The sequence below is a fragment of the Notothenia rossii genome (genome assembly GCF_949606895.1).
Source record: "Notothenia rossii genome assembly, chromosome: 8".
In the NCBI taxonomy this organism is placed as follows: Eukaryota; Metazoa; Chordata; class Actinopteri; order Perciformes; family Nototheniidae; genus Notothenia; species Notothenia rossii.
Window position 1 is genome coordinate 56,286,060 of NC_136906.1, and position 24,527 is coordinate 56,310,586.

The window sequence follows — 24,527 nt, forward strand, 5'->3', positions numbered from 1 at the left end:
TGTTTGAGAAACCAATGTGAGTTGCGTTTATCTTTACCCATGGATGCACAATAAGAACGGACCCATATCGTCTTACTGCCATCCCACGGAGCTGTAATAATGGATATATTGCACATGTTTGCTGTAATTCATTATCATACTACATGGGCTGTATGATTAAATCTTGTAACGTAAATGTTGTATTAAATAAAGCTAATATTACCGACGTTAGATTAACGTCCCTGTAGCCTCTTATTGCACTAAGAAGCGTATTGCACTATATATATATACATATATACATATACAGTGCAATCATTCTTTCATGCTAAATGAAGCTCTGTTGCTTGGATATCACTAGATCCTGTTACAGCGTAATATAAGTACATAACGATTGATGAGTACATTAGCATAATTACTAGCTAGCCGCTAGCCGCTAGCCGCTAGCTGCTAACTGCCGCCTCGTTAATATCAAATCCATCATAATAACAAATCATTACCATGCTGTCATGAACGTGCGGTGCTGTTACGTGTACGCAAATTGACGTGCTTGATGTGTGAACCTATTATACGTCCATGGTGTGAACGAGCATTTTGGTTAAAGTTGCGCATGCGCTATGAGCGCACATACGGGTACTTCTCAGGCATGGCGGGTAATCTGTGACGTTTCGCTCTCTCAAAAGTTGGGCCATTTTATCATCATGCGCCAATGAGCAACTCTCATAGGAATGAATGAGGCCCCGCCTCCCACGCTGTATCCAGTTCTTATTATACATCCATGTTCTACTCATGTCACAGATTACCCAGCATGCCTGAGAACTTTAACCAAAATGCTCGTTCACACATCAAGCACGTCAATTTGCGTACACGTAACAGCACCGCACGTTCATGACAGCATGGTAATGATTTTTTATTATGATGGATTTGAAATTAACGAGGCGGCAGTTAGCAGCTAGCGGCTAGCTAGTAATTATGCTAATGTACACATCAATCGTTATGTACTTATATTACGCTGTAACAGGACCTAGTGATATCCAAGCAACAGAGCTTCATTTAGCATGAAAGAATGATTGCACTGTGTATATATATATATATATAGTGAGATAAGCTTCTTAGTGCAATAAGAAGCTACAGGGACGTTAATCTAACGTCGGTAATATTAACTTTATTTAATAAAACATTTATGGTACAAGATTTAATCCTACAGCCCATGTAGTATGATAATGAATTACAGCAAACATGTGCAATATATCCATTATTACAGCTCCGTGGGATGGCAGTAAGACGATATGGGTCCGTTCTTATTGTGCATCCATGGGTAAAGATAAACGCAACTCACATTGGTTTCTCAAACAGCATCTCTGTAAACTACGTGTATTCACTGAATTTCACTCTCTGCCTTTAACGGCTCGTTGCAGCTCCAATAGCTCCAGCCCCTACCCTCCCTGTGAGCACAGTGTGCTCTGATTGGTCGGGACACGTAACATGAACGTGCCAGGCGGCGCGGTCCCATGGGTTAGATGCGCGTTCATAATGCAGAGGCAAATAACGCTCAGAATAACGTTATTAGCACATTATTACAACTTGAGGAACAAATGTTTTTAAAAAGGGCTATACAAGTGTTCATACTGGGTAGTTTATTTAGTTTAAAAAAAATTATCCAACGATTTACAGACCACTTTTTTCCCCATGTAAGTCAATGGGAAAAAGTGTTTCCGGGCCTGGCAACCAAACGCAAGTGTAGTACCGCCGTTTGGCCACCATGAATATTTTCATCTGAGTCCGGCGCTAGGGGTGGGCGATACCACAAAATCTGGATTCGATCCGATACCAAGTATTTCAGGGCCAGTATCGCCGATATCGATACCGATACTTTTTTAAATGAAAAGCGTCTTATGTACTTTCATATAGGGGAGAGCTGCATGACATGATTTTTGAGCTGAAATCATCCCAAATAGACTAAATCTGAATTCATTTTCATGAATACAGACTGGACTGTTTTTATAGACAAATAAACGTTTTACTTTTGCAAATTTAAAATGCAAACATGAAAAATAACAATACAAAGTGGCCAGAGTAGCGAACTGTTTTCTTGCACACATCACAGTTCGTTAAGTTTTAATTGCCAGTTGTGAAATTGCTCCACACAACGCTGCTCTTTCTCTCAGCCATCGTGCGCGTGTGTGTGTTGCACTCGCGAGTCGCTGGCTGCTGCTGTCCTGCCGGCTGCTGCTGTCCTGCCGGCTGCTGTCAGTCAGCTTGATAATCGGCGTTCAGGCAGGGAGCGTGCGCGAGCCTCGAGAAGCGGAGGACAGCAGTGGAGAGAGAAGAAAAGAGCATATACTTGTGTTCGTCTACAAATAGTTTTTTGAAGAAATTGACGAGTAGAGGAGACGGGAAAAAAAGTGTAAAAGTATCGACCCTATTGGCTCTAGTATCGATATTTTGAAACGTAACGTAATATCGGAAGTATCGATATTTTGGGATCGATCCGACCACCCCAGCCGGCGCACTTCCTGGGGGCTTGAAAGGAATACCCTTTCCGTCCAATGTGAAATGCTGTGGTGTTTTCTGAAATGCTGTGGTGTTTTCTGAAATGCTGTGGCGTTTTGTGAAATGCTGTGGTGTTTTGTGAAATGCTGTGGTGTTTTCTGAAATGCTGTGGCGTGTTGAGAAATGCTGTGGCGTTTTCTGAAATGCTGTGGCGTTTTCTGAAATGCTGTTGTGTTTTCTGAAATGCTGTGGCGTTTTCTGAAATGCTGTTGTGTTTTCTGAAATGCTGTGGCGTTTTCTGAAATGCTGTGGCGTTTTCTGAAATGCTGTAGTATTATTAAGGGTTATTAAGCCTACATTCTTTTGTGTGACTGTACCTGCAGTTCCTCCCTGACTTCCATCACTTTCTCTCTCTCTTTTCTCTCTGCCTGTCCTGTCTCCTTACCAAAGCTGAGCTTCGACTGACGTAGTCTTTTCATTATATCTGAGTCAGTGTAAAAAGAAAACAATACAATGTTATATCTTCAATGTTTTACTCAAGTTGAAATAAAAGAAAACCATTACAACGTTTGTTAAAAGGTAATCCTTCTGACATTGGATGAATGTAATTAACTTTAGCTCTCTAGCTAGTTTATTCACACAATTTAAACCAAAGTATAGCCTATAGCTGCAATACAAGTTAGTGTGCATGTTGTCGGACGTCCACTGACTAACGTAACGTATTTTTTTACTGGGGGGACGCTATTTTAATTAGGTCATCCCAAACAATGTCACACAAGTGCGCACGCGCGCAATGCACTCACAAAACGGGCAGACAGGTCAACAGAAACTACCGGTATGCTTAGTCCTACTTTAGTTACTGTACTGCAAAAAGCAGACGGCGCTGCGCTCAACACATACACAGACCTCAAAACCATGGACACACTGGCACATAGGTTACATAAAGAATGTATAGGCCCAGTGGCGGTTCTACAGGGTGGCACGGGGTGGCAGCTGCCACCTCAGAAAAATGCCTTGCCACCCCAGCTGCCACCCCAGTTGGCAGCTTTGTTTTGAAAGAAAAGTTGTGGCTCATCGGACATTTATGAGAGAAAATCTCTAATGTCCGAGTGCAAGTGAATGCAGCACAAGACGCGCCTTGTAACCCCTCCCCCGGCCCTGGCGCAAGACTGGAAATATGATTGGCGGCGATTTCATTTGAACGGGGGACAGCACAAAACGAGAAGCATTTTGGATCCAAGTAGACGGAAGGAATGAGGTATTTGCGGTCTAAAATGACAGAGAAGAGCCTGTCAAGTTTGGCTGTAAGGCAAGGCAAGGCAAGGCAAGTTTATTTATATAGCACTTTTCTGTACGCGACAATTCAAAGTGCTTTACAAAACAAATTAAAATACTTTTTAGGAATACATACAGTAAAAACACATAATGGCATTTTACAACAGGAATTACAAAGCAAAGATAATAAAATAATAAAAATAAACACCACAGGTATACAATACATGTTTAAAAGGCATACTGTAGTGCGAATATGAGCAGCTCAATTAAAAGCAGCCAAAGAGATATGTTTTTATTCTCGATTTAAAAATAGTAAGCGTTTCTGCGGACGTGCATGATTTGGGTAGTTTGTTCCAGATTGTCGGGGCATAATAGCTAAATGCTGCCTCTCCATGTTTTGTTTTTATTCCTCGGAACCGATGGCAGACCCGTCCCAGAAGACCTGAGGCACCTTGATGGCTCGTAATTATGTAGGAGTTCAACAATATACTTTGGTTCTAAACCATGTAATGATTTAAAAACTAGCAATAGTAGGCTACTTTAAAATCAATTATTTGGCCGACTGGAGGCCAATGTAAAGATTTCAGAACCGGACTGATGTGATCCACTCTTTTAATGTTAGTGAGGACACGTGCAGCGGCGTTCTAGATCAGCTATAGTTTTCTGATGGGTTTTTTTGTCAGCGGTGTGAATACTGCAGTAGTTGAGTCTACTAAAGATAAAAGCATGGACAAGCTTTTCTAAGTCCTGTTGTGACATTAGTTTTTTAATCCTCGATATGTTCTTCAGGCTGTACTCAGCATTGAATCAAAATGCACCATAGCTTTAAATCAGTGGTCACCAACCTTTTTAAGCCCAAGATCACCGACCTCGGCCTAGGTGAAAGGCGAGATCTACCTATTGCAGAATTGAGTGAAAAAGACGGCCCAGACAGTGCTTCCAATTTGAGGCCTTTTATATAGGTTAATTGCATCTGAATTACTGTTACAATGAAGGCTCCATAATCAGCTCACAGCATATAGGCAGGGGTAAAGTTCTATGTGCGAGTGGGGGGCGGACCTCACCTCCTCTAGGGGGGTCCTCACCTCCTCTAGGTCCTCACCTCCTCTAGGGGGGTCCGGGGGGATGCTCCCCCGGGAAGATTTTTTTTAAATATTGAAGATGAAAGCATCAATCTGGTGCACTTTGAGAGCAACATGAAGAGATCTATGGATACCTCTCTCAGCACACATATGAAACAGAACTGTAAACAGATTTTCTTTTTCTTTATGGATATTTTACAAATCACTCTTCCTTTTAAACTGTATTCTAGTTTTACTGCCATATAGTATTTCATACCTGTGTTTTATTTATTCTCTTATTGTTTGTATAACTATAATTATCATATGAAGGTGTACCGCGGAAATAATCTTTTGAATAATTTGTGACAAAACCGTTCTAAACACTCCGAGACTCCTTTAGCTCACCTGAGCCCCTCAGTCTGACAGGAGAGGACTCTCCTCCAGCTTGTTGTGGAAACAGCTCCTTATGTCCGTTAGTGCAGCTAGCTAACCAGATGCTAACATCACGGTCCCCGCTAGCACCGGTCCCTCTCTCTCTCTCTCCCTCTCTCTCTATCACACTAAATGCGCTATTGACACACACACACACACACACACACACACACACACACACACACACACACACACACACACACACACACACACACACACACACACACACACACACACACACACACACACACACACACACACACACACACACACACACACACACACACACACACACACACACACACACACACACACACACACACACAGAAAGATTGCCGAGCTTGAATGACACAAGCACACGTGTATTTCCATGCAACTCTCTGATTGGTCTGGTGACTTGCGTCTGTTGCATTCGAGAACACGGGAAATTGCAGTCCTGCCGTCGTCTCTTGTGTCATGATGAGGTTCACCTAAAGCACGGTTAATGTATTATATTATTGAGGTGTCTCAAATTTACGTCAATCAAGTGGCACCTGCTAACGGGGTGGTGGATGATATGTTTACATCTAAAAACATATTTTTCAAACATTATTATTTTAATTTTATTTTTGTTTCTCTTTTTACTTTTTTTTGTTAACGGTCCGCGATCTACTCTCACCACACTCGCGATCGACCGGTTGGTGACCACTGCTTTAAATCTTAATAAGTTTGTGAGGCATTTTGCTGAACAAGATGGTAATCGCCGCATTCAGCTGTAATAGTCATGCCAAGTTGATGCTCTGCTCACCGATGACTCGATGAGCATAATAAACTGTTAAGATGATGACCTTATGTGTATATACTGTATATTATTTTTCTTTGTGGGGGTCTGCCCCAAAATTCAGTTTTAAGTCCAGAGAAAGTCAAATAAGACGGTGTGTTAGAAATTGCATATGTGTAACCCTCCTGTCCACAAGAGGCACTGTGTAGGGAAGCAGGTAGAAGTTCCTCACAGGCTAAAAATAGAGGCCTGGATGAGTACTTCCTCCTCTTTGTCCTCAAACACCCATACCAGGATTGAGTGTTTGCTAGCTGTTCGCCATGTGACTTTTGATTTAACAATGTAAGAAGAATCCTCTTTGTAATTTTGATGTTTGCACTTGAGTAACCTCAATGGTATTAAACACATTTGTTGTTCTATGTAGTAATGAATATAATTTAGTTCTAATTTGATTGAAGTATTATTTTAATGTGCAAATGCTGTAATCAGTTTGTTTCACATTTCTACTAGAACCATTGGCAACAGCTACCATCCCACCAACATACCCTGATAAAATAAAACAAAGAAGTTTAAACTCCTATCTCCTGGTGGTTTGTGGCTCCAGTTTGAACATTCATCTCCAACAAATGGTCCTTCGAGCTGGAAACTGAGCCACACTCCACACAGTGACCAAATGACAGATTCCAGGAATGATGACATGCAGACAATGGATGAACCCAACAATGGAGGTCAGGCCACTTCAACTGAGAACATGGATGGATCCGAAGGTGTCCCAGACTTAACCCAACTCTACTTACAAGAGGGCCCGTCTCAAACATCACCTAGGCCATCCACACCTGCTCATCAAACAGAGCCTAGCCTTTCACCTGCACCCTTATTGCCTACCCCTCATCTCATTCTGCAATCAGTACCCCTGGAAGTATTAGCCAAAGCCAATTAGCCATCGTGACCTAGGGGCTAGACCCAAAAGAGATGGACGAACCCCTGATTACTACGGTTTTCCACGGCGCAAGGCAGCATCCAAAGTATCTCATATTTTAAGGAGTAAGAGGACACACTTCAGCGAGTCGGCATCAAGTGTCCCTACAGGCTGCTCTGATACAAGTCGACATTCAAGAGGCAGCCGCCACGCTCCTAATCGGAGTGATCTCCAAGCCAGTATTCTCCAGGAAAAGGGAAGAAAAGACGAGCTGGAGGAGCTTAAAAGACAGCAATTGGACGATAAGCAGCTGGATGAAAAATGCAAGTTAATTGATGAAAGGGCCAGAGCTGCTCAGCAATGTCAAGAAAATGCACACAAAGAGAGAGAGAAAATGGTCAGACAGGTTGAAATGAACAGACGTATTCGTACTAAAGAACAAGAGCTTGAGTCAGCACAACTTGTCACTAGTTTCATAAAACACAATCTTTCTGAAGAGGATGGAGGACCCTGTGGTCCTACAACCTCATCTCTTCATGGAAATGGAGCAACGTCTTATTTTTATGATCTGCCTCCATCCAGGATATTCACTCCTGCCCCCCCAAACTTGACATATGCTGACTCTCGCTCTCATTTAGCTTTAGCTCCCCTGCTTCCCCAACTTAGCCTTTCCAGAGGACTACCTAAGGCCTCCCAAATCATTCCCAGGCCTCAACCAATACAGCAAAGCTTATACACTGCCCAGGCTCCCTCTCTTCCCTCAGCAGCTACTGCTGAAACTGCAGCAACATCAACTCCCCAAGTGGCTGCCCAAGCTTTACCTTTGTCCTTTCACCCTGCATCTGCTACAGTAATGCCCCGTGCCCTTTCTATTCACCATGGACCTGTGACCTCGGTCACTGCTGAAGCCCCTAACAATATGATATCCATGCCTGGTATCGAACAACCTACCTTTACTGGTAGTCTACAGCCAACGCAAGCCATGTCCTCCCAGCAACAATCTGTTTACCCGCATGTTCAATTCCCAAATGTTACAGATCTGCTGATAGCCTCTGCTTATGGTATACCAAGACCCTCTATCCCTGTGTTCAAAAGTGGTCGAGAGAAGGATTTTGCCATCATGAAAATGGCCCTCGACAATATCCTTGACAATCATCCCCATCTTACAGAGCAGTATAAATACCAAATACTCTTGGAACATGTTCATCACCCAGGAGCTAGCAAATTAGCCAGATCCAGCATGCATGACGCAAGACCATATTCCACTGCCCTCTTAGCACTCAAAGAAAAGTATGGTCAGCCAAGGCTGCTAGTTCAGAGAGAAATAGGTGAAATACTAAATGCCCCCATTGTTCACATTAATGACGTGGAAGCCTTTGATAATCTGTCCCTGTCTATCCATGCTCTGGTTGGAATACTACTGTCCCTAGGGCAGAGGTGCCCAGTACGTCGACCGCGGTCGACCAATGCTGGTAGATCGCGAGTCATTCATAAATTAAAAAAATCCAGCTCCGTTAAAATAGACAAAACAGGTTTTGATCCCTCCTCCCTTGGCCTCCCTGCCACTTAATTCAGGAGTTGACTTGATTGACAGAAAAAGCGACCTATTGCTTCCCAGTCTGTTAACCCAGAATGCAAAGTGATACAAAATCAGTCAAGTGCCGGGAGAGACAAACAACAAAATGAGTGCGGGAACGAGCAAAAAGCTAAAGACATACCACTTCCACACAGAATGGGAGGGAGAATCTTTTTTTGTGATGTCACATTCAAAGGTTATTTGCCTTATTTGTAAAGCAAGCGTCGCTCTGCCAAAGAAAGGTAACGTGGAGAGGCATTATCGGAGTGTTCACAAGGCATATGACAGCGACTTCCCTCCGAGTAGCGAGTTGAGAAAGAGAACGGTCATGTATTATTGCTACACAAACATTATCTCTTAGTCTTAGTGTCGCCAACTCGTTTCTAACATGCAAAAAGACAAACAAATGCGTCTATGGTCGGTGTATTTTCTATCTTTCCAATCCAGAAGAGATCTCTCTCTCCCCCGTCTGTTTGCAAGGGGGCGGGGCAGTTTACACACACGCATCTGCTACATGCAGCAACACACGGAGGGGATGGTGGAGAGAAGCGCTCCAAGGTGTGGTTACATGTTACCCGTCTTGAGGTGGACAATGCTCGTCACCAAAAGTGTTTAGCATGTAAGGGCGGTAACAGGAGCAATTTGTCTAAACATTTAGCAAAAGTGCACCACATTCAGACGGAGGAATGCACCGGGTTCGACTGTCTTTCTAGTAGCTCTGTTGCCCCATCCACGAGTAACGTTTCCACGTCAGGTGTTATGTATGCTAGCAGCAACACACGGAGTTAACTACATTATACAAACATGGGTTAATGATTAGAGGTAACTGAGTTATTTATTTTGTTAAAGTTTCAGCTATTCTGTTTCCAGTTCTGTCATCAGATTATTTAATAAGATTTGTTAAAACATTGTTGTTTCTTTTGATGTGAAATATTATTTATTTAATTCAAATAAAAAGCAATGTTAATTTTGTTCACAATTTGTTAAGTTAATTTAATAATATATGTATTTTTGAATCAAGTATTCATCTTTATTGTCTTCATTGTTAGTTTCCACATGCCTAAAACAACCTCAAACTAAATCTAAAAGTTGATGGCTAAATAAGAGCGTTTGAGAAATTGTGCAAGGCACACAGTAGTAGTCCGAATAGTCGATTAATCGTTTCATTAATCTATAGATTAATCGATAATCAAATTAGTCGTTTGTTGCAGCCCTATTGTAGTTATCCCATGTAAAAATAAAACGTGTTATTCAGCAACCCTTGCAATTTGGGATTTTATTTTTGGTTGGTAGACCTCGGTTAGCTGGTCATTTCAAAAGTAGCTCACCAGCCAAAAAAGTGTGGGCACCCCTGCCCTAGAGGGTCCTGATGGGTGCGAATTAAGATGTGGTTCCCATGTGGACAGAATCCTCAGTAAACTCCCTGAGCAGTACAGAGATGGATTTGTTGAGCACTTCATTAATCGTGACATTCTAACTGCACAAGCAACCCAAACCTATACCCTCCTTGACCTATCAAAATGGCTACAGTTGAAATCCAGTGCTAAACGCATCGCAGACAGAGCTGTTGAGCTCCACAGACAGGAGAAATCATGGACTGGAAAGGAACGCCAGCCCCCCCGACAAGTCTCCTCTATCTACCTCTCAACAGCATCTGAAAGGGATGGCACACCAAAATACTACACCAAAGAAAGGATGAATGTCGAAAGGCCTAAGCCCTACTGCCCCTACTGTAACGTTAGAGACCCTTGGTTCGTGCACAGAATTCAAAGGACTCTCCAAAATGAACATTTCAAAATGGATTAAAGAGAAAGGCAGATGCATTAAATGCGGAAGAATCCATAAAATGGACAAATGCACCTTAAAGAGGCCATGTAATTTATGCAAGGACATTCACTTGACTATTCTCCATGACTTTAATTCAAATAAATCAGCTACAGTGATGGACAAACCTAACCGCTCCCATAAAGTCATGTTGAAAATTATCAATGTACTTCTCCACAACGGAGACAGAACCCTCACAACTCATGCAGTCCTTGATGATGGTGCTGATCCATCCATCCTGCTCCCCTTTGCTGTCCAGTGTATGGGTCTCTCAACACAGCCTGAAACAATCTCACTACGCAACACAGCCTGAAACAATCTCACTACGCACAGTGCGGCAGGATATAGTGCAAGTAAGTGGAGCAACTGTTTCCTTTGGAATCTCCCCTATTGACCAGCCAACTGAAAGGCATGTCATCAACGGAGCATTCACTGCTGAAAATCTCGGCCTTTCAAAGTACACTTACCCTGTAAAACAGTTACAAGAACAGTTTCACCATCTCAGAGACATTTCATTAGAGCCAATTGACCATGCATGCCCTCTTGTCCTCATTGGCTCAGACTATGCCCATCTCATCACAGCCACAGAGCCAATTCGCATTGGGCCCCCCAGTGGCCCACTGGCAGTACACACAAGGCTAGGATGGGCCCTCCAAGGTCCAGCCAGCTTAATCCAAACCCAACCGACTCTTCCCTTCACACTAGAGATGTTAAGATTCACCGATTCGCATCGGTGCACCGGCATAAACGTTCAAGATGCGAGTGCACCGGTTGAAAGAGTGCACATCGGCTACAGTTTGGGTTGAACTCGCGATGCATCGATTGCGTAGCGTCTTTGCATCGGTAAAAAACCGATTCATTCATATAAAATCCCCTTATCTTGTCAACGTTCAGCAGAGACGATCTTTGATATTTGCTTCGCCACTACGGAGAACGAGAGTCTCAGTTATCAACACACACGGAAGTTGAGGAGAAAGAGAAACACAGCGCAGCGAAAAATACCTACAAATCAAACGTTTGGCAACACTTCGGATTGTTCAAGAAAGACGGTGTAATAGTCATTTATGCTATATAGTTGACCGCAGGTCATGGAGAGTAATAAGGTATCCGTAGACCTTTGTATGAGGTATCTTTATTACTTAACAGGTCTACAGCCATGATACATAGATCCGTCCTAGATGCGGACTTGCATACACACAGTATCACTCCGCAGCCGCACCCCATCAGTAACGTCCTGATGGTATATTATTACTACAGACGGTCAACTTGAAAAATCACTCGCAAATTGTTAACGATGCCGAGCCGCTTTAAAGTACACAAGTAGTACGAGGAACTTAGCGACGCACATAAAGAGGCGACATGGGGTCTGCGGCTGAAAAGAGAAACCTGAAAGTGAGACATATGAGTTAAATCACTCAGTGAGGTGTTCTGTCAGAGAGAGGTGTTTAGCTTACAGCAGCCTGTGACGGCCAATAATAATTTAAATGTCTTCCTTACTGTAAGCAGTTATGAAATACCTGTTTGTGAAAGGTTATTTGTTTTCTTTATTGTTCAGATAGAAACCACTGCTTTCTGCTCACTGGTGAGTTAGCCTCTGAGTGTTAAGCACATCAGGCTGGCAGCTGTATGGGCATTGCTCTATGGTAGCTGTTATTTGCACATTGTTAATCATGAGCAATGCATCCTTACATTGTTTAACTGTGAGGTGTTATACAATCGTACTGTACTCTGGAGAGCTTTTAAAGGTAAAAAAAATAAACGGCATGATGGGATGTGCAGTACCAAATATGTAAAGCACTTTTTTGTTAATGTATGATTTTCTGCATATAAGGAATAAAACAAAAATCCTCTGTCGTACCATATTGAAGTATCATTATTTTTGCATCGTGTTGAATCGCATCGTATCGCCCCGAATCGCATAATGTTGAATCAAATCGTATCGAACTGTATCGCAACAGGGGTGAATCGTATCGTATCGCCTGGTGTTTCAAAGGTATCGTTAATGTATCGTATCGTGGCAACGTATCGAGATGCGCATCGCATCGGCCTCAGTGATGGAGATGCACATCCCTACTTCACACTGACCTGCCTTAAAAGTGAATTACTCAGGAACGTGGAAAGACTCTGGTAGATGGACACCTTGCCCTATGCAAATTAAAAGACAGCCACAAGGTCGAAACAGGACAAGATGGCTCTCGCTCTTCTTCATTCCAAGACAGAAAGAGTAGAAATAGATGGTGTAATGCGCTATGCCACTCCCCTGCTGAGAATTCCCAATATGCCTGCCTTTCAAGCCCCCAAGGAAGGCGTTCTGCCTCGTCTCTGTGCCACAGAAAGACGCTTGTCCAAAGACTAACAACTTTCTGAGAAATACCAGGAGGAACTCAATAAACTCACAGAGCTTGGCTATGTTCAAAGGATCCCCAACGAGCAGGCTGAGCAACCACAGGAAACCTGGTATTTTCCACATCACATAGTTGAACACAACAACAAACACAGGATTGTATTCGATTGCTCTTTTGAATATTTGGGACAAACCCTGAACAAATGTCTTCTGCCTGGCCCAACACTTGGTCCCTCACTCATTGGAGTACTCCTCAGATTCCGCCAAAATGCCATTGCCATCTGCGGAGACATAAAGGCTATGTTCCATCAGGTACGCATTTTGAATGAGGACAAACCCCTGTTGGGCTTCATTTGGAGAGGGATGCAGCTTGAACAGGAACCCAGTGTGTATGAATGGCAAGTTCTTCCATTTGGAACAACCTGTAGCCCATACTGTGCCACCTTTGCAGTGCAAAAACATGTCAAAGTTCATTGTGATGGAAACAAGGAGGTCCTTGAATCCGTCCAAAATTGTTTCTATGTCGATAACTGCCTCCAAAGCTTTCACTCCCCCCAAGAAGCAAAGTCCCTCATCGACAAAATGAGACCTCTGTTCCTAGAGGGTGGTTTCGACATAAGACAGTGGGCTAGCAATGATCCATCCGTTATAAAACATCTCCCTACAGAGTCCAAATCCAAGACTACTGAGTTGTGGCTCTCAGAGAGTGGAGACCCTAAAGAGCCTACATTGGGCCTTCAATGGAACTGCCTCAAAGACACGCTGGGTTATAAAAACAGAACAATCACTTACTACCAACCAACAATGAGAAATATCTACAAGGTCTTGGCATCTCAATATGACCCCTTTGGCTATTTGATCCCTTTCACTACCCGTGCAAAGATACTGGTGCAGGATCTATGGAAGCAGGATAGAGGATGGGATAATGTCATTAAGACAGAAAGCCTATTGAGGAAATGGCAATCATGGGAGTTGGAACTGCAAAATCTCCCTGACATCAACTTCCCTCGCTGCTATCTCCCCATCTTCACCAACACAACCACCGACCACCATGTGCATGTTTTCTGCGACGCCTCTGAGCGTGTGTATGGAGCTGTTGCGTACTTTCAGACGCAGGATAAACATGATCAAACTCATGTCAGTTTCCTAATAGCCAGATCTCGTGTTGCCCTTAAGCGCCAGCTATCTATCCCACGCCTTGAACTATGTGCAGCCCTATCTGGTGCCCAACTGGCCAACCTCATTATTACCGAACCCACTATTTCTCTACAGTCGGTGACCCTCTGGACAGATTCAACCACCTTCCTATCATGGATAACATCCGACTCTTGCCGTTACAAGGTGTTTGTTGGCACAAGAATAGCTGAGATTCAGACCCTGACCGACACAAAGAGCTGGAGGTATGTTGACTCAAAGAATAATCCAGCTGATGACATAACTAGGGGGAAAAAAATTGAGTCAGGGCCCGCCTTTCCTCTTGCTTAATACAAACTGTTGGCCAGCTAATCCATGTCTTGAAACTAAATCTGAGCCTGTTGAGGAAATCCGAAAATCAATGTTCTGCGGAGCAGTAATAACTATGGACACAAAAACTCCCGACCCAACCAAGTGCCGTACCTGGGACGACCTCGTCAACGATACCAGGAATCTGCTCTATGGGGCGGCAGACAACATTTCAAACATAGCCCAAAGCTATACAGACTCAGAGAGACATCTTCTTCAAAGGGCCCAGGCAGAGAGCTTCCCTGAAGAATTCAATGCCCTCAAAGCAAATAAATCAATTCCAAAGAGTAGTAAACTCCTATCTTTGTCTCTTGATTATGACCCTGCTCTTGGGCTCATCAGAGTAGGAGGTCGACTTCGAAGAGTAGAGAACCTTACCCAGGACAGTATCCCTCCAATAATATTGGATCCAAAACATGCCATAACTAAACTCCTCATCAAGCATTATGACGAGAAACTGCTCCACCCAGGCCCTGAGCGGGTACTTGGGGAAATGAGATGCAGGTACTGGATTCTTCGTGGTCGCCAAGCCATTCGCCAGCATCAACTTCAGTGTCCAGACTGTCAGAGATGGAGAGCCAATCCTATAATTCCCAAGATGGCAGACCTTCCTCCAGCCCGTCTAAGACTTTTTAAACCCCCCTTTTGGTCCACTGGCATGGACTGCTTTGGGCCCTTCACAGTCAAAGTTGGCCGCCGCAAAGAGAAAAGATGGGGCTTGCTTTTCAAATGCTTAACAACACGCTGCATACATCTTGAGCTTCTTGACAGTATGGACACGGATACATTCTTAATGGCCTTCAGAAGATTCGTCTCACGCAGAGGTAAACCCCATGAAATATTGTCTGACTGCGGGACTAATTTCAAAGGGGGTAATGCAGAGCTACAAAATGCCTTCCAGGCCATGGCACCGGACTTGAAGCAGCAATTAGCCAACAAACAAGTCCACTTCCAGTTTAATCCTCCATGTTCCCCACATTTCGGCGGTAGCTGGGAAAGGGAAATAAAATCAATAAAACAGGCCCTTCATGTTGCATTAGGGAACCAACCAACCACAGAAACAGTCCTTCACACCGTCCTGATTGAATAACACCTTCATGCCGATCTAGATCACTCCGCTTCGCGTCGGACTCCTGATCAGCCTGTCGGTGTTCTTTTCCCCATAATGACCGCGTCGCTGCACATTATCCCTTACATAATTTACACATAACATTACTGCTCATAATTTTCCAAAGCGTTGATTTCTATTAAATGTTTTTTTCCTAGCTTTCAGGCCGTTCATCCCCATTCCTTTTTAACAGGCAATATCAAAAGACTTGCAGAGAAGAGACAGACATAACGCTACGTTTTTTTTTAGCAGAGATTTAGGTGATAATGTTTAAGTCTGAACAACCAGGCAGGGCCGGCCCTTGGCACTGACGAACCAGGCGGTCGCTGTAAGGGACGAAAGTGGGGGATGTTGACTTATCAAGCGCCCGCAGCTCAGCCAAAGTGAGAGAGAGCCTCCGAGCAAGCAAGAGAGAGAGAGATAGGGTGCGCATCGGTACCACGGATTGTTGTTGGATTGAGGGTGATAACTACAGCTCAGTGAGGTAAAGGACTCTGAGTGTTTAGATAGTTCACTTTAGTCTAAGCTATATCAGTGGGTCTCACACGGCTTGGTCCCAATTTATGTAAACACATATTTCCAAGGCACAGCTTTATAATTAGGAAATCATTCCAATGTATACTATAGGACAGTAACCAAAAATATCGTTTAAAACAGGAGATATTAAAAAATATGCATGAATAAATCAATGTTAACTAGGTAAAATAAGATAGGAATGAACAACAAAAATAAAATATGTCACATTTATTTGTTATTGGCTATAGTAGGTTATTGGTTATGTTCACTACTTATTTGGTTATTAAAATGTAAACCGATCTTTTTCATATGGGTGTTTTAGAGTTGTACCCCCTAGATCTAGTCTCTAGTCATTGTGTGCTCAAAGTGCACCAGATTGAAACATTTTACTTTAAAATGTGAAAAAAAATCTTTCCGGGGGGTCATACCCCCGGACCCCCCTAAAGGATGAGACGTCCACCCCCAATTAAAACATGTTCATACAATAATGAATACATTTGAAACCTTCTTTATGTATACAATCAACATGTCAATACGTTTCAGTTTTTGTAGTGTATTGGTCTTTTGCAGAGATTTTTTTTTATTTTTTTATATTTGATTGTGTATTGCTTGTGGGGGGGCACAAAATCATAATATTGCCTAGGGCACCAACATGTCTAGGGCCGGCCCTGCAGCCAGGGGACCAACTTAGCTTAGCATATAGACTGAAAACAGTGGGAAGCAGCTAGCCTTGCTGTGTACAACAGTAACTTGCATTGCCAGCAAAGAAATAGTCCAGAATTTGGACAAAGCCACAACTTGTTGTTTCCAGTATATGAGCTAACTAGCTGCTTGCTTCACTACTATTAGCATGGTATCACTCTTTGTAGGGCAATAATATTTGTTCTAAAAATGTCTATTCCTTTAAAATATGCTTTTCCATCATAATTTGTTTCATTCTTTAAAATATTGTTTTCTAAAACCCAACTCCGTAACCACACAACATTAAACTGTAAAAAAAAGAAAAAGAAAGAAGAAACAGACAGTGATTCACCATGAGGTAAAAGGTAGAAAAACAAAACAATTATATGGTAATTAAATGTACATATTTTTCCTACCATGAATATGCTATTTTATTACAACCATTACTGCCTCTACTGTAACTGCGCATCATCAGAGACAAAGCCAGTCAACTGTGAACACTAAATGACAACTGCTGTGAAACAGAGAGCTGGTTGTTGCTGACAGTGTTTCTCCAGCTGACTGCCGTGTGGCTTCAATTCTCTCCCTGTCTGTCAGACAGTTACACAAATTGTCGCACAAGTGGGTGTCGGAGTTAGCATGCGTGCGTGTGCACGTGTCTGCAAAGTGGGCAAAGTGAACATGTGCATCGAGGGCGCGCATGCAGCTTTCGTGCACTATGCAACCACCCGCTTTAAATGTAGCCTATATTAATGTTAAATGTCACTCATGTTGTACATGAACATTAACGGTATTCTTATAATAAAAACAGCATGTTTAAGTCGAGTTCATAGCTCCTGTTATTTTCTGCGACATCCATCTTAAATGCGTTATTATAGTTCCTTCTGCTACGACAACACTATCCAAACCTCTGTATAACATATTTTATATAACTTGACATCCCATAATGACATGGAAAACAGCAAGGGGCAGGCAGCAGCAGGATGGAGGGATGCACTCACCGCTGGATGATGTCTCACAGTTTGTATCCGAACATGAACGCCCTGATCAGCGTCGTGTCCCTGCCTGCTGGGTTCACTGTGTCATCTGTCCCTCTCCGACTCTCTCATGCTTCTTGTTTACTGCCCAATCCGGGGATTTTCCAGCTTCCCCCTGGTTGCAATCTATACCTACATGTCATGTTTCTTTATTTATTTCAGCATGTGGTGGAGGCTGCCATCTCCTGGCAGATGTGTCGCACTGGCTCCTGAATGTGTTATGTAACGGCTGATGAGGGGGTCATATGATGAGGAACTGGATTACGATGGGAGTAGTGCAGATGTGCATAATTTTTGTTATATTGTTACTTTTGCATAAGGAGAATAGACATGTGAAGTGATCACATGTTTTATACAAATTATTGCAGCTTGGTGCAGACATGGCCCCACATCAGTGCTTTTCGGATTTAGGTGGTTGCATAATAACCGTTTGGGGTGCTTGCTTATATGGCTTTTAGCCTAAATGATTTAATATATAGAAATTGTAGGGGGAAAAAAAGTAAAAAACCGGATTATCTTTTATGAAATAGTTTGAATTTCTTGAAAAAAAAAAAATGTGGAAAGTTTGTTTATTAGGTCTGCTGATATAAATTGTGTGTTTGTGATTTTCAAGCTTCATCGGTTTGACTTTGTATTTTTGTATGTTTCAGCCTTTTGCAGGGGTGTTTACATCCTCCATCAGTTTTGCAGAATGAATCAATTAGAGTGGCGTCAGAACACGTACAAATAAATGGGCTTTTAATGTTGCAGTCTTCAACAGAATAATGTACATTTGTTTTTTGAAGCATTTAATCCCATTTCCTATTTTCTAAATCTGCACACACACACACACACTAGGGATGTGCATCTCCATCACTGAGGCCGATGCGATGCGCATCTCGATACGTTGCCACGATACGATACATTAACGATACCTTTGAAACACCAGGCGATGCGATACGATACGATTCACCCCTGTTGCGATACAGTTCGATACGATTTGATTCAACATTATGCGATTCGGGGCGATACGATGCGATTCAACACGATGCAAAAATAATGATACTTCAATATGGTACGACAGAGGATTTTTGTTTTATTCCTTATATGCAGAAAATCATACATTAACAAAAAAGTGCTTTACATATTTGGTACTGCACATCCCATCATGCCGTTTATTTTTTTTACCTTTAAAAGCTCTCCAGAGTACAGTACGATTGTATAACACCTCACAGTTAAACAATGTAAGGATGCATTGCTCATGATTAACAATGTGCAAATAACAGCTACCATAGAGCAATGCCCATACAGCTGCCAGCCTGATGTGCTTAACACTCAGAGGCTAACTCACCAGTGAGCAGAAAGCAGTGGTTTCTATCTGAACAATAAAGAAAACAAATAACCTTTCACAAACAGGTATTTCATAACTGCTTACAGTAAGGAAGACATTTAAATTATTATTGGCCGTCACAGGCTGCTGTAAGCTAAACACCTCTCTCTGACAGAACACCTCACTGAGTGATTTAACTCATATGTCTCACTTTCAGGTTTCTCTTTTCAGCCGCAGACCCCATGTCGCCTCTTTATGTGCGTCGCTAAGTTCCTCGTACTACTTGTGTACTTTAAAGCGGCTCGGCATCGTTAACAATTTGCGAGTGATTTTTCAAGTTGACCGTCTGTAGTAATAATATACCATCAGGACGTTACTGATGGGGTGCGGCTGCGGAGTGATACTGTGTGTATGCAAGTCCGCATCTAGGACGGATCTATGTATCATGGCTGTAGACCTGTTAAGTAATAAAGATACCTCATACAAAGGTCTACGGATACCTTATTACTCTCCATGACCTGCGGTCAACTATATAGCATAAATGACTATTACACCGTCTTTCTTGAACAATCCGAAGTGTTGCCAAACGTTTGATTTGTAGGTATTTTTCGCTGCGCTGTGTTTCTCTTTCTCCTCAACTTCCGTGTGTGTTGATAACTGAGACTCTCGTTCTCCGTAGTGGCGAAGCAAATATCAAAGATCGTCTCTGCTGAACGTTGACAAGATAAGGGGATTTTATATGAATGAATCGGTTTTTTACCGATGCAAAGACGCTACGCAATCGATGCATCGCGAGTTCAACCCAAACTGTAGCCGATGTGCACTCTTTCAACCGGTGCACTCGCATCTTGAACGTTTATGCCGGTGCACCGATGCGAATCGGTGAATCTTCACACACACACACACACACACACACACACACACACACACACACACACACACACACACACACACACACACACACACACACACACACACACACACACACACACACACACACACACACACACACACACACACACACACACACACACACACACACACACACACACACACACACACACACACACACACACACACACACACACACACACACACACACACACACACACACACACACACACACACGATGCTAAACAATGAGGAAGTGGAGCAGAAAGAGAGGAAGGGCAAAGTCAGGGACTAAAGCATCTTTGTGTGTGTGTGTGTGTGTGTGTGTGTGTGTGTGTGTTCTTTCTTTACTGTAATGGGCTTTAATTGTGCTGCTTTAGGGCTCAACTCTTCTTGCTCCCATTACCTTTGCCAGAATGTTGCATCCTGGTTGCATCGCATCACAACAGAAGGATTTGTTTTACTTTCTCTCTCTCTGTACACTTCACAGCAGAGTATAGGGCCAGTCATGGGGGTATAACATTAAAGGGGAAACATTTTTTACATTTTGCATTTCAAGATAAGGTTGAAATGTCAGGGATAAGATCCAAGAGTCAAAGGCCATAGCCAGGATGGCTGACGGAATAGGCGGAACTAAAGTTATTTGTCATTCTAGTCGGACCCATTAGAGCGTAAAAACTGTAACTATATCTGAAATAAATATGTGTACCAATAACTGTTTTGCATTGTTTTCTTCTGCGCCATTACTTCATACTGTCTTTTTCGTCCTGCATTTATTGTGCCCCTCTCAGAAAATAACCGACCCCAACCTGGCCCCCCCAGTCAAATTGGTCTAGAACCGCCACTGGCCATAGCAATGTTGTCACGGTTTGTGAAACAAGCAGGACCCAAATGCAGATATAAACTGAAACTTCCTTTATTTCAAGGCTATGATATATATATATATATATATATAGACAATGACAAACAGAACACTCACCGCAGAACTAGTCAGGGAACAAGACGAACCGACCAAGACAGACAGAAAACCCAGAACTTAAATATACACAAGACCAATCACACAACAAGACACAGGTGAGGAGGGAGGAGAAAACACAGGGGCCCAGGTGAACATAATCAGACAATTAGACACACCAGGGGAACTAATGACAAGAGGAAAACACAGGGAAAAGGACCAGACAATAACCCAAAGGAAAACATGACATGGAAAACAGCAAAAACACCCAAACCTACAAAACTATAAACGTGACATAACATGAGAATCGTGACAAATGTTTTAGCAATGACTATCATAAGTCGCAGGCTACTCCAAGAATACAACATTTAATGTAAATTTGAAATGTCGATGGCAAGGTCAAAATGTTAAGAGAGTAATACCTTCAATATAAGCGCTAACGCTGCTAGTTGTTTATCGATATTTTGGTATTCAACTGTAGTAACCAATATCTTGACCTGAGTTACATTTCAACTGTATTCTAAACATTTTTACTTTACTCTGGAAATTGAAAATGTCAAGAGGATAAATTGTGCTAATTTTCAGGTTCATATTTGTATTTTGTGTGGAGTGTGCGCCAGAGAAATTTGGGATTTTTGACTTTGCAGAGCATTTACATGCACACAAACCTATTTAACACATTACAGGAAAGGGGAAACCCCCAAAAAGCATATAAGAAGAAGTAGATTAACCTTTATTTTATCCCCAAGGGGAAATTCAGGTAGGGCCTCTTTATAAGGATCCAATTGCTTGCCCCTTTTGCCTGGCCTTAAAACTATAGTAACACAAATACACAAACATAAACACAATATGCGAGACATTTATTGCCCTATTTCAATCTGCAAAAACAGATTAAAGAAGAAGAATCTAAATATATGCCCCAGATACAAAGATACCAGCTTTAAGTCCCTTATATAGATCCCACTCCAGAATAAGATGAATTTCCCAACACTGTCTGTGATCTTACACTGTCCAATAAATGAATTATCACAACAACAACAACAAATAGGATGGAAGCACAAGCAGGAACTGGAAACATAGTTTAATACTCCAAAAATTGAGTTTGTCTATAAACACAGGAACATAACAGAAAGCTTTCATTTATTTACAGTGACATACAACATGCTGAATAGTAGGTTTTACAAAACAGTGTGTGTGTGTCTTCCCCTTACGGTGAAATTCATCGATCTAGGATGAGAGCCCATTATCCGGTCTTTGCTTCAGTCCGTCCTCTCTTGTTGGCCCAATGACTTCACAGCGCTCTTCAGACACGGTGACGTTATCTCTTTAATGTAATTACCCTTCCATTAGTCTGTTAGCAGAATCCACATTTTTTTATTCAGCCTCCTATCATTTCCTAATGTGTTCTACCAGCTAGTTTATTGATCAAAAGCCATTCAACCCTCGAACACACTGAAAAATTCCCAATGGTGTTACTGTTGGCAAAAGCTTTTTTCATCACTTCAGACTCAGTCACTTTTTCCACAGCTTGCAGAAAAACTGCATTGCTTAAGAAGACTCTTAACCTTATTTATACAAACATACATTTCAGAGTCGTATTCAGTGCCAAAATCTGTATACACAATGGCCACATTTCCTCTTAATCACAAATATGAAATACAAATGTTAAGGTGGAATGATCAGTCCATTAGTCTGAGACTTCTTCAAGTGGTCAACCACATTTTGATCATATAAGATACTACAAATAATGATATCACAGTAAAGCTAATGTAGTGATATGTTTTCTCAGTCCACACAAAGATCTCCAATATTTGACTGATGCATGTTCAAATACTCTGGATAAGAAGCAAACCTAATAGGAATTGCTGAAAAGGATTGAAATCTGACTATTAACAAATTGCAAAACAAGCTACCAAAATGCTAATTGTTCAACCCTGCACAAAAGTATCTCTATGGATTTATTCGATATGAAGTGTTCTGTCAAGCTTTAAGGACTCTGCTCAGGATCTACATCTTTAATGTGTTATGATCTGAATACTCAGCAGATCCTTTGCCAGGAATGTAAACGTCACGCTGATTGCCCTTTAGCTAGACTGAAATGTCTTTAGAATTAAATGCTGCTGAGTAGAACTGTTTGCTTTAAAGGAATATTGAATCATCAAAAAAGACAATCTGTGCACATTTACTCACTGAGTTCTTGAAGAAAACGTTGCATTTGTAGTTTTTTTTAAAACACTGTATAGGCTACTGTTTTGTTTTGGAAGTATTGAGGGTACTACCGTAAGAATGGGACTTCGAGTACACTGCTTGTTGAATTGTGTGTTTGTAAATGAATGTTCTGATATAGTTTGGCTCTTGGTAAATGCCCACATTTCTTTTTCATGAATTCAATGTAAGAATAGTTAAGATATTGATATACAATTGGTCATTTTGTGGGTATAGTCTGCCTTTAAATATACTGCACAATGCAAACAAAAATATCAATTCAATAGCAATAACACATGATTTAAGGGTATTTTAAAGACAGCAGTGTTATTAATGACGGGTATCAAAAGAGGAATCAAATGTAAGGATCCAACATTTTGTTGAGATCCCAAAAGGAGTCAGAAAGAGTAGTTGCATTAATTGCATTATAGCAGCAATCATTCCTGCCACTGGCTCTGACCTTTGACCACCCCGAGAAGGCAGGTTAGATATTATTAAGGGACATTAAGGTAATGTAGAAATAACAAAGTGTGCTTTTAGTTGATGTTTGTGGCAGATTTTGAAAACATTTCAGTCAAATGAAGTCAGATGTATAAAACATAGAGTCTTGAGGTAAAGAGATGTTTCCCCCTCCTTTACCAATCCTCACTGAGTTTCTGGCTTGATTCCCTTTAAGGCTCTCTGCTCAGGCGTTTTTCGTCGTCGCCTCTTATGTCGTCTCCTGGTGCCGGCATCGAAGCAGGTGACCATCATGACTTTGGCCTTGCAGTGGTTGAGTCTGTCCTCGAGGTGGGCCGTCACCACCTCGAGGGCCTCCAGGTGCTCCAGGGAGTCCACCTCGAAGGTCTGCCACAGGTCCACTGGAGGGACATGAGGTGAGATCATTACTGCATGGGGTGTGGTATCGTGACAACATTATGACAAGGTTAAAGGAGAAAGAATGTAACTGCAGCATTGTTTATGGTAAAATTATACAGGGTATGATATACAATATTACAATTAGTGGTACACTGAAAAAACTTTAATTAAATGTATTGTCAGTTGAAAGCATTAACATTAAGTTTAAATAGGTTCAACTTAATATTATTGGTTTCAACTAACCTAATACAATTAAGTGGAATTTGTTGACATAATTCACAAGACTTCATGAAAGAAGACACACGAAGTGAGGATACCCGGCCCGGAGGAAGCCCGGGGTCCCCTTCTGGAGCCAGGACCAGAAGGAGGACTCGTCTGCGAGCGTCTGGTGGCCAGGCTTGCCACGGAGCCCGGCTGGGCACAGCCCGAAAAGGCAATGTGGGCAACAACTCCGCTTCTCCGTCCCGCGGGACCACCACCTACGGGAAACAGCGATGGGGTCGGGTGCACTGCCAGAAGGGTGGCAGTGAAGGCAGAGGGTCTCGACGGACCAGACCCGGGCGGCAGAAGCTGGCTTTGGGGACGTGGAACATCACCTCTCTGGGGGGGAAGGAGTCGGAGCTTGTGCAGGAGGTGGAGCGTTACCAGTTGGATCTGGTTGGGCTCACCTCTACGCACAGCGTCGGCTCTGGAACCTTACTTCTGGATAGGGGTTGGACTCTATTCTTCTCCGGAGTTGTTCAAGGTGTGAGGCGCCGGGCGGGTGTGGGGATACTCACAAGTCCCCGGTTGGGTGCTTCGTTG

The 24,527-nt window shown here is 42.4% G+C and overlaps 2 protein-coding genes across 5 annotated transcripts in view; both read right to left on the reverse strand.

Annotated features, from left to right (window-relative positions):
* The window catches only part of LOC307015228 (saccharopine dehydrogenase-like oxidoreductase), a 55,196-nt gene extending 37,572 nt beyond the window's left edge, over window positions 1-17,624 (reverse strand). Inside the window, exon 1 of the mRNA XM_079643721.1 lies at window positions 17,470-17,624. The gene's annotated coding sequence lies outside the window, so the exon portion shown is untranslated. The remainder of the gene's footprint in view (window positions 1-17,469) is intronic.
* Window positions 17,625-21,551: 3,927 nt separating this feature from the next.
* Window positions 21,552-24,527, reverse strand: part of LOC307015799 (kinesin-like protein KIF26B) — a 34,244-nt gene continuing 31,268 nt past the window's right edge. For 2 of the 4 annotated variants that reach the window (XM_079644635.1, XM_079644634.1), the window contains exon 15: window positions 21,552-23,725. In XM_079644635.1, the coding sequence (XP_079500761.1) occupies window positions 23,511-23,725 (215 nt within the window). In that variant the 3' untranslated portion in view covers window positions 21,552-23,510. The remainder of the gene's footprint in view (window positions 23,726-24,527) is intronic. The other 2 variants (XM_079644636.1, XM_079644638.1) reach the window with 1 other exon arrangement.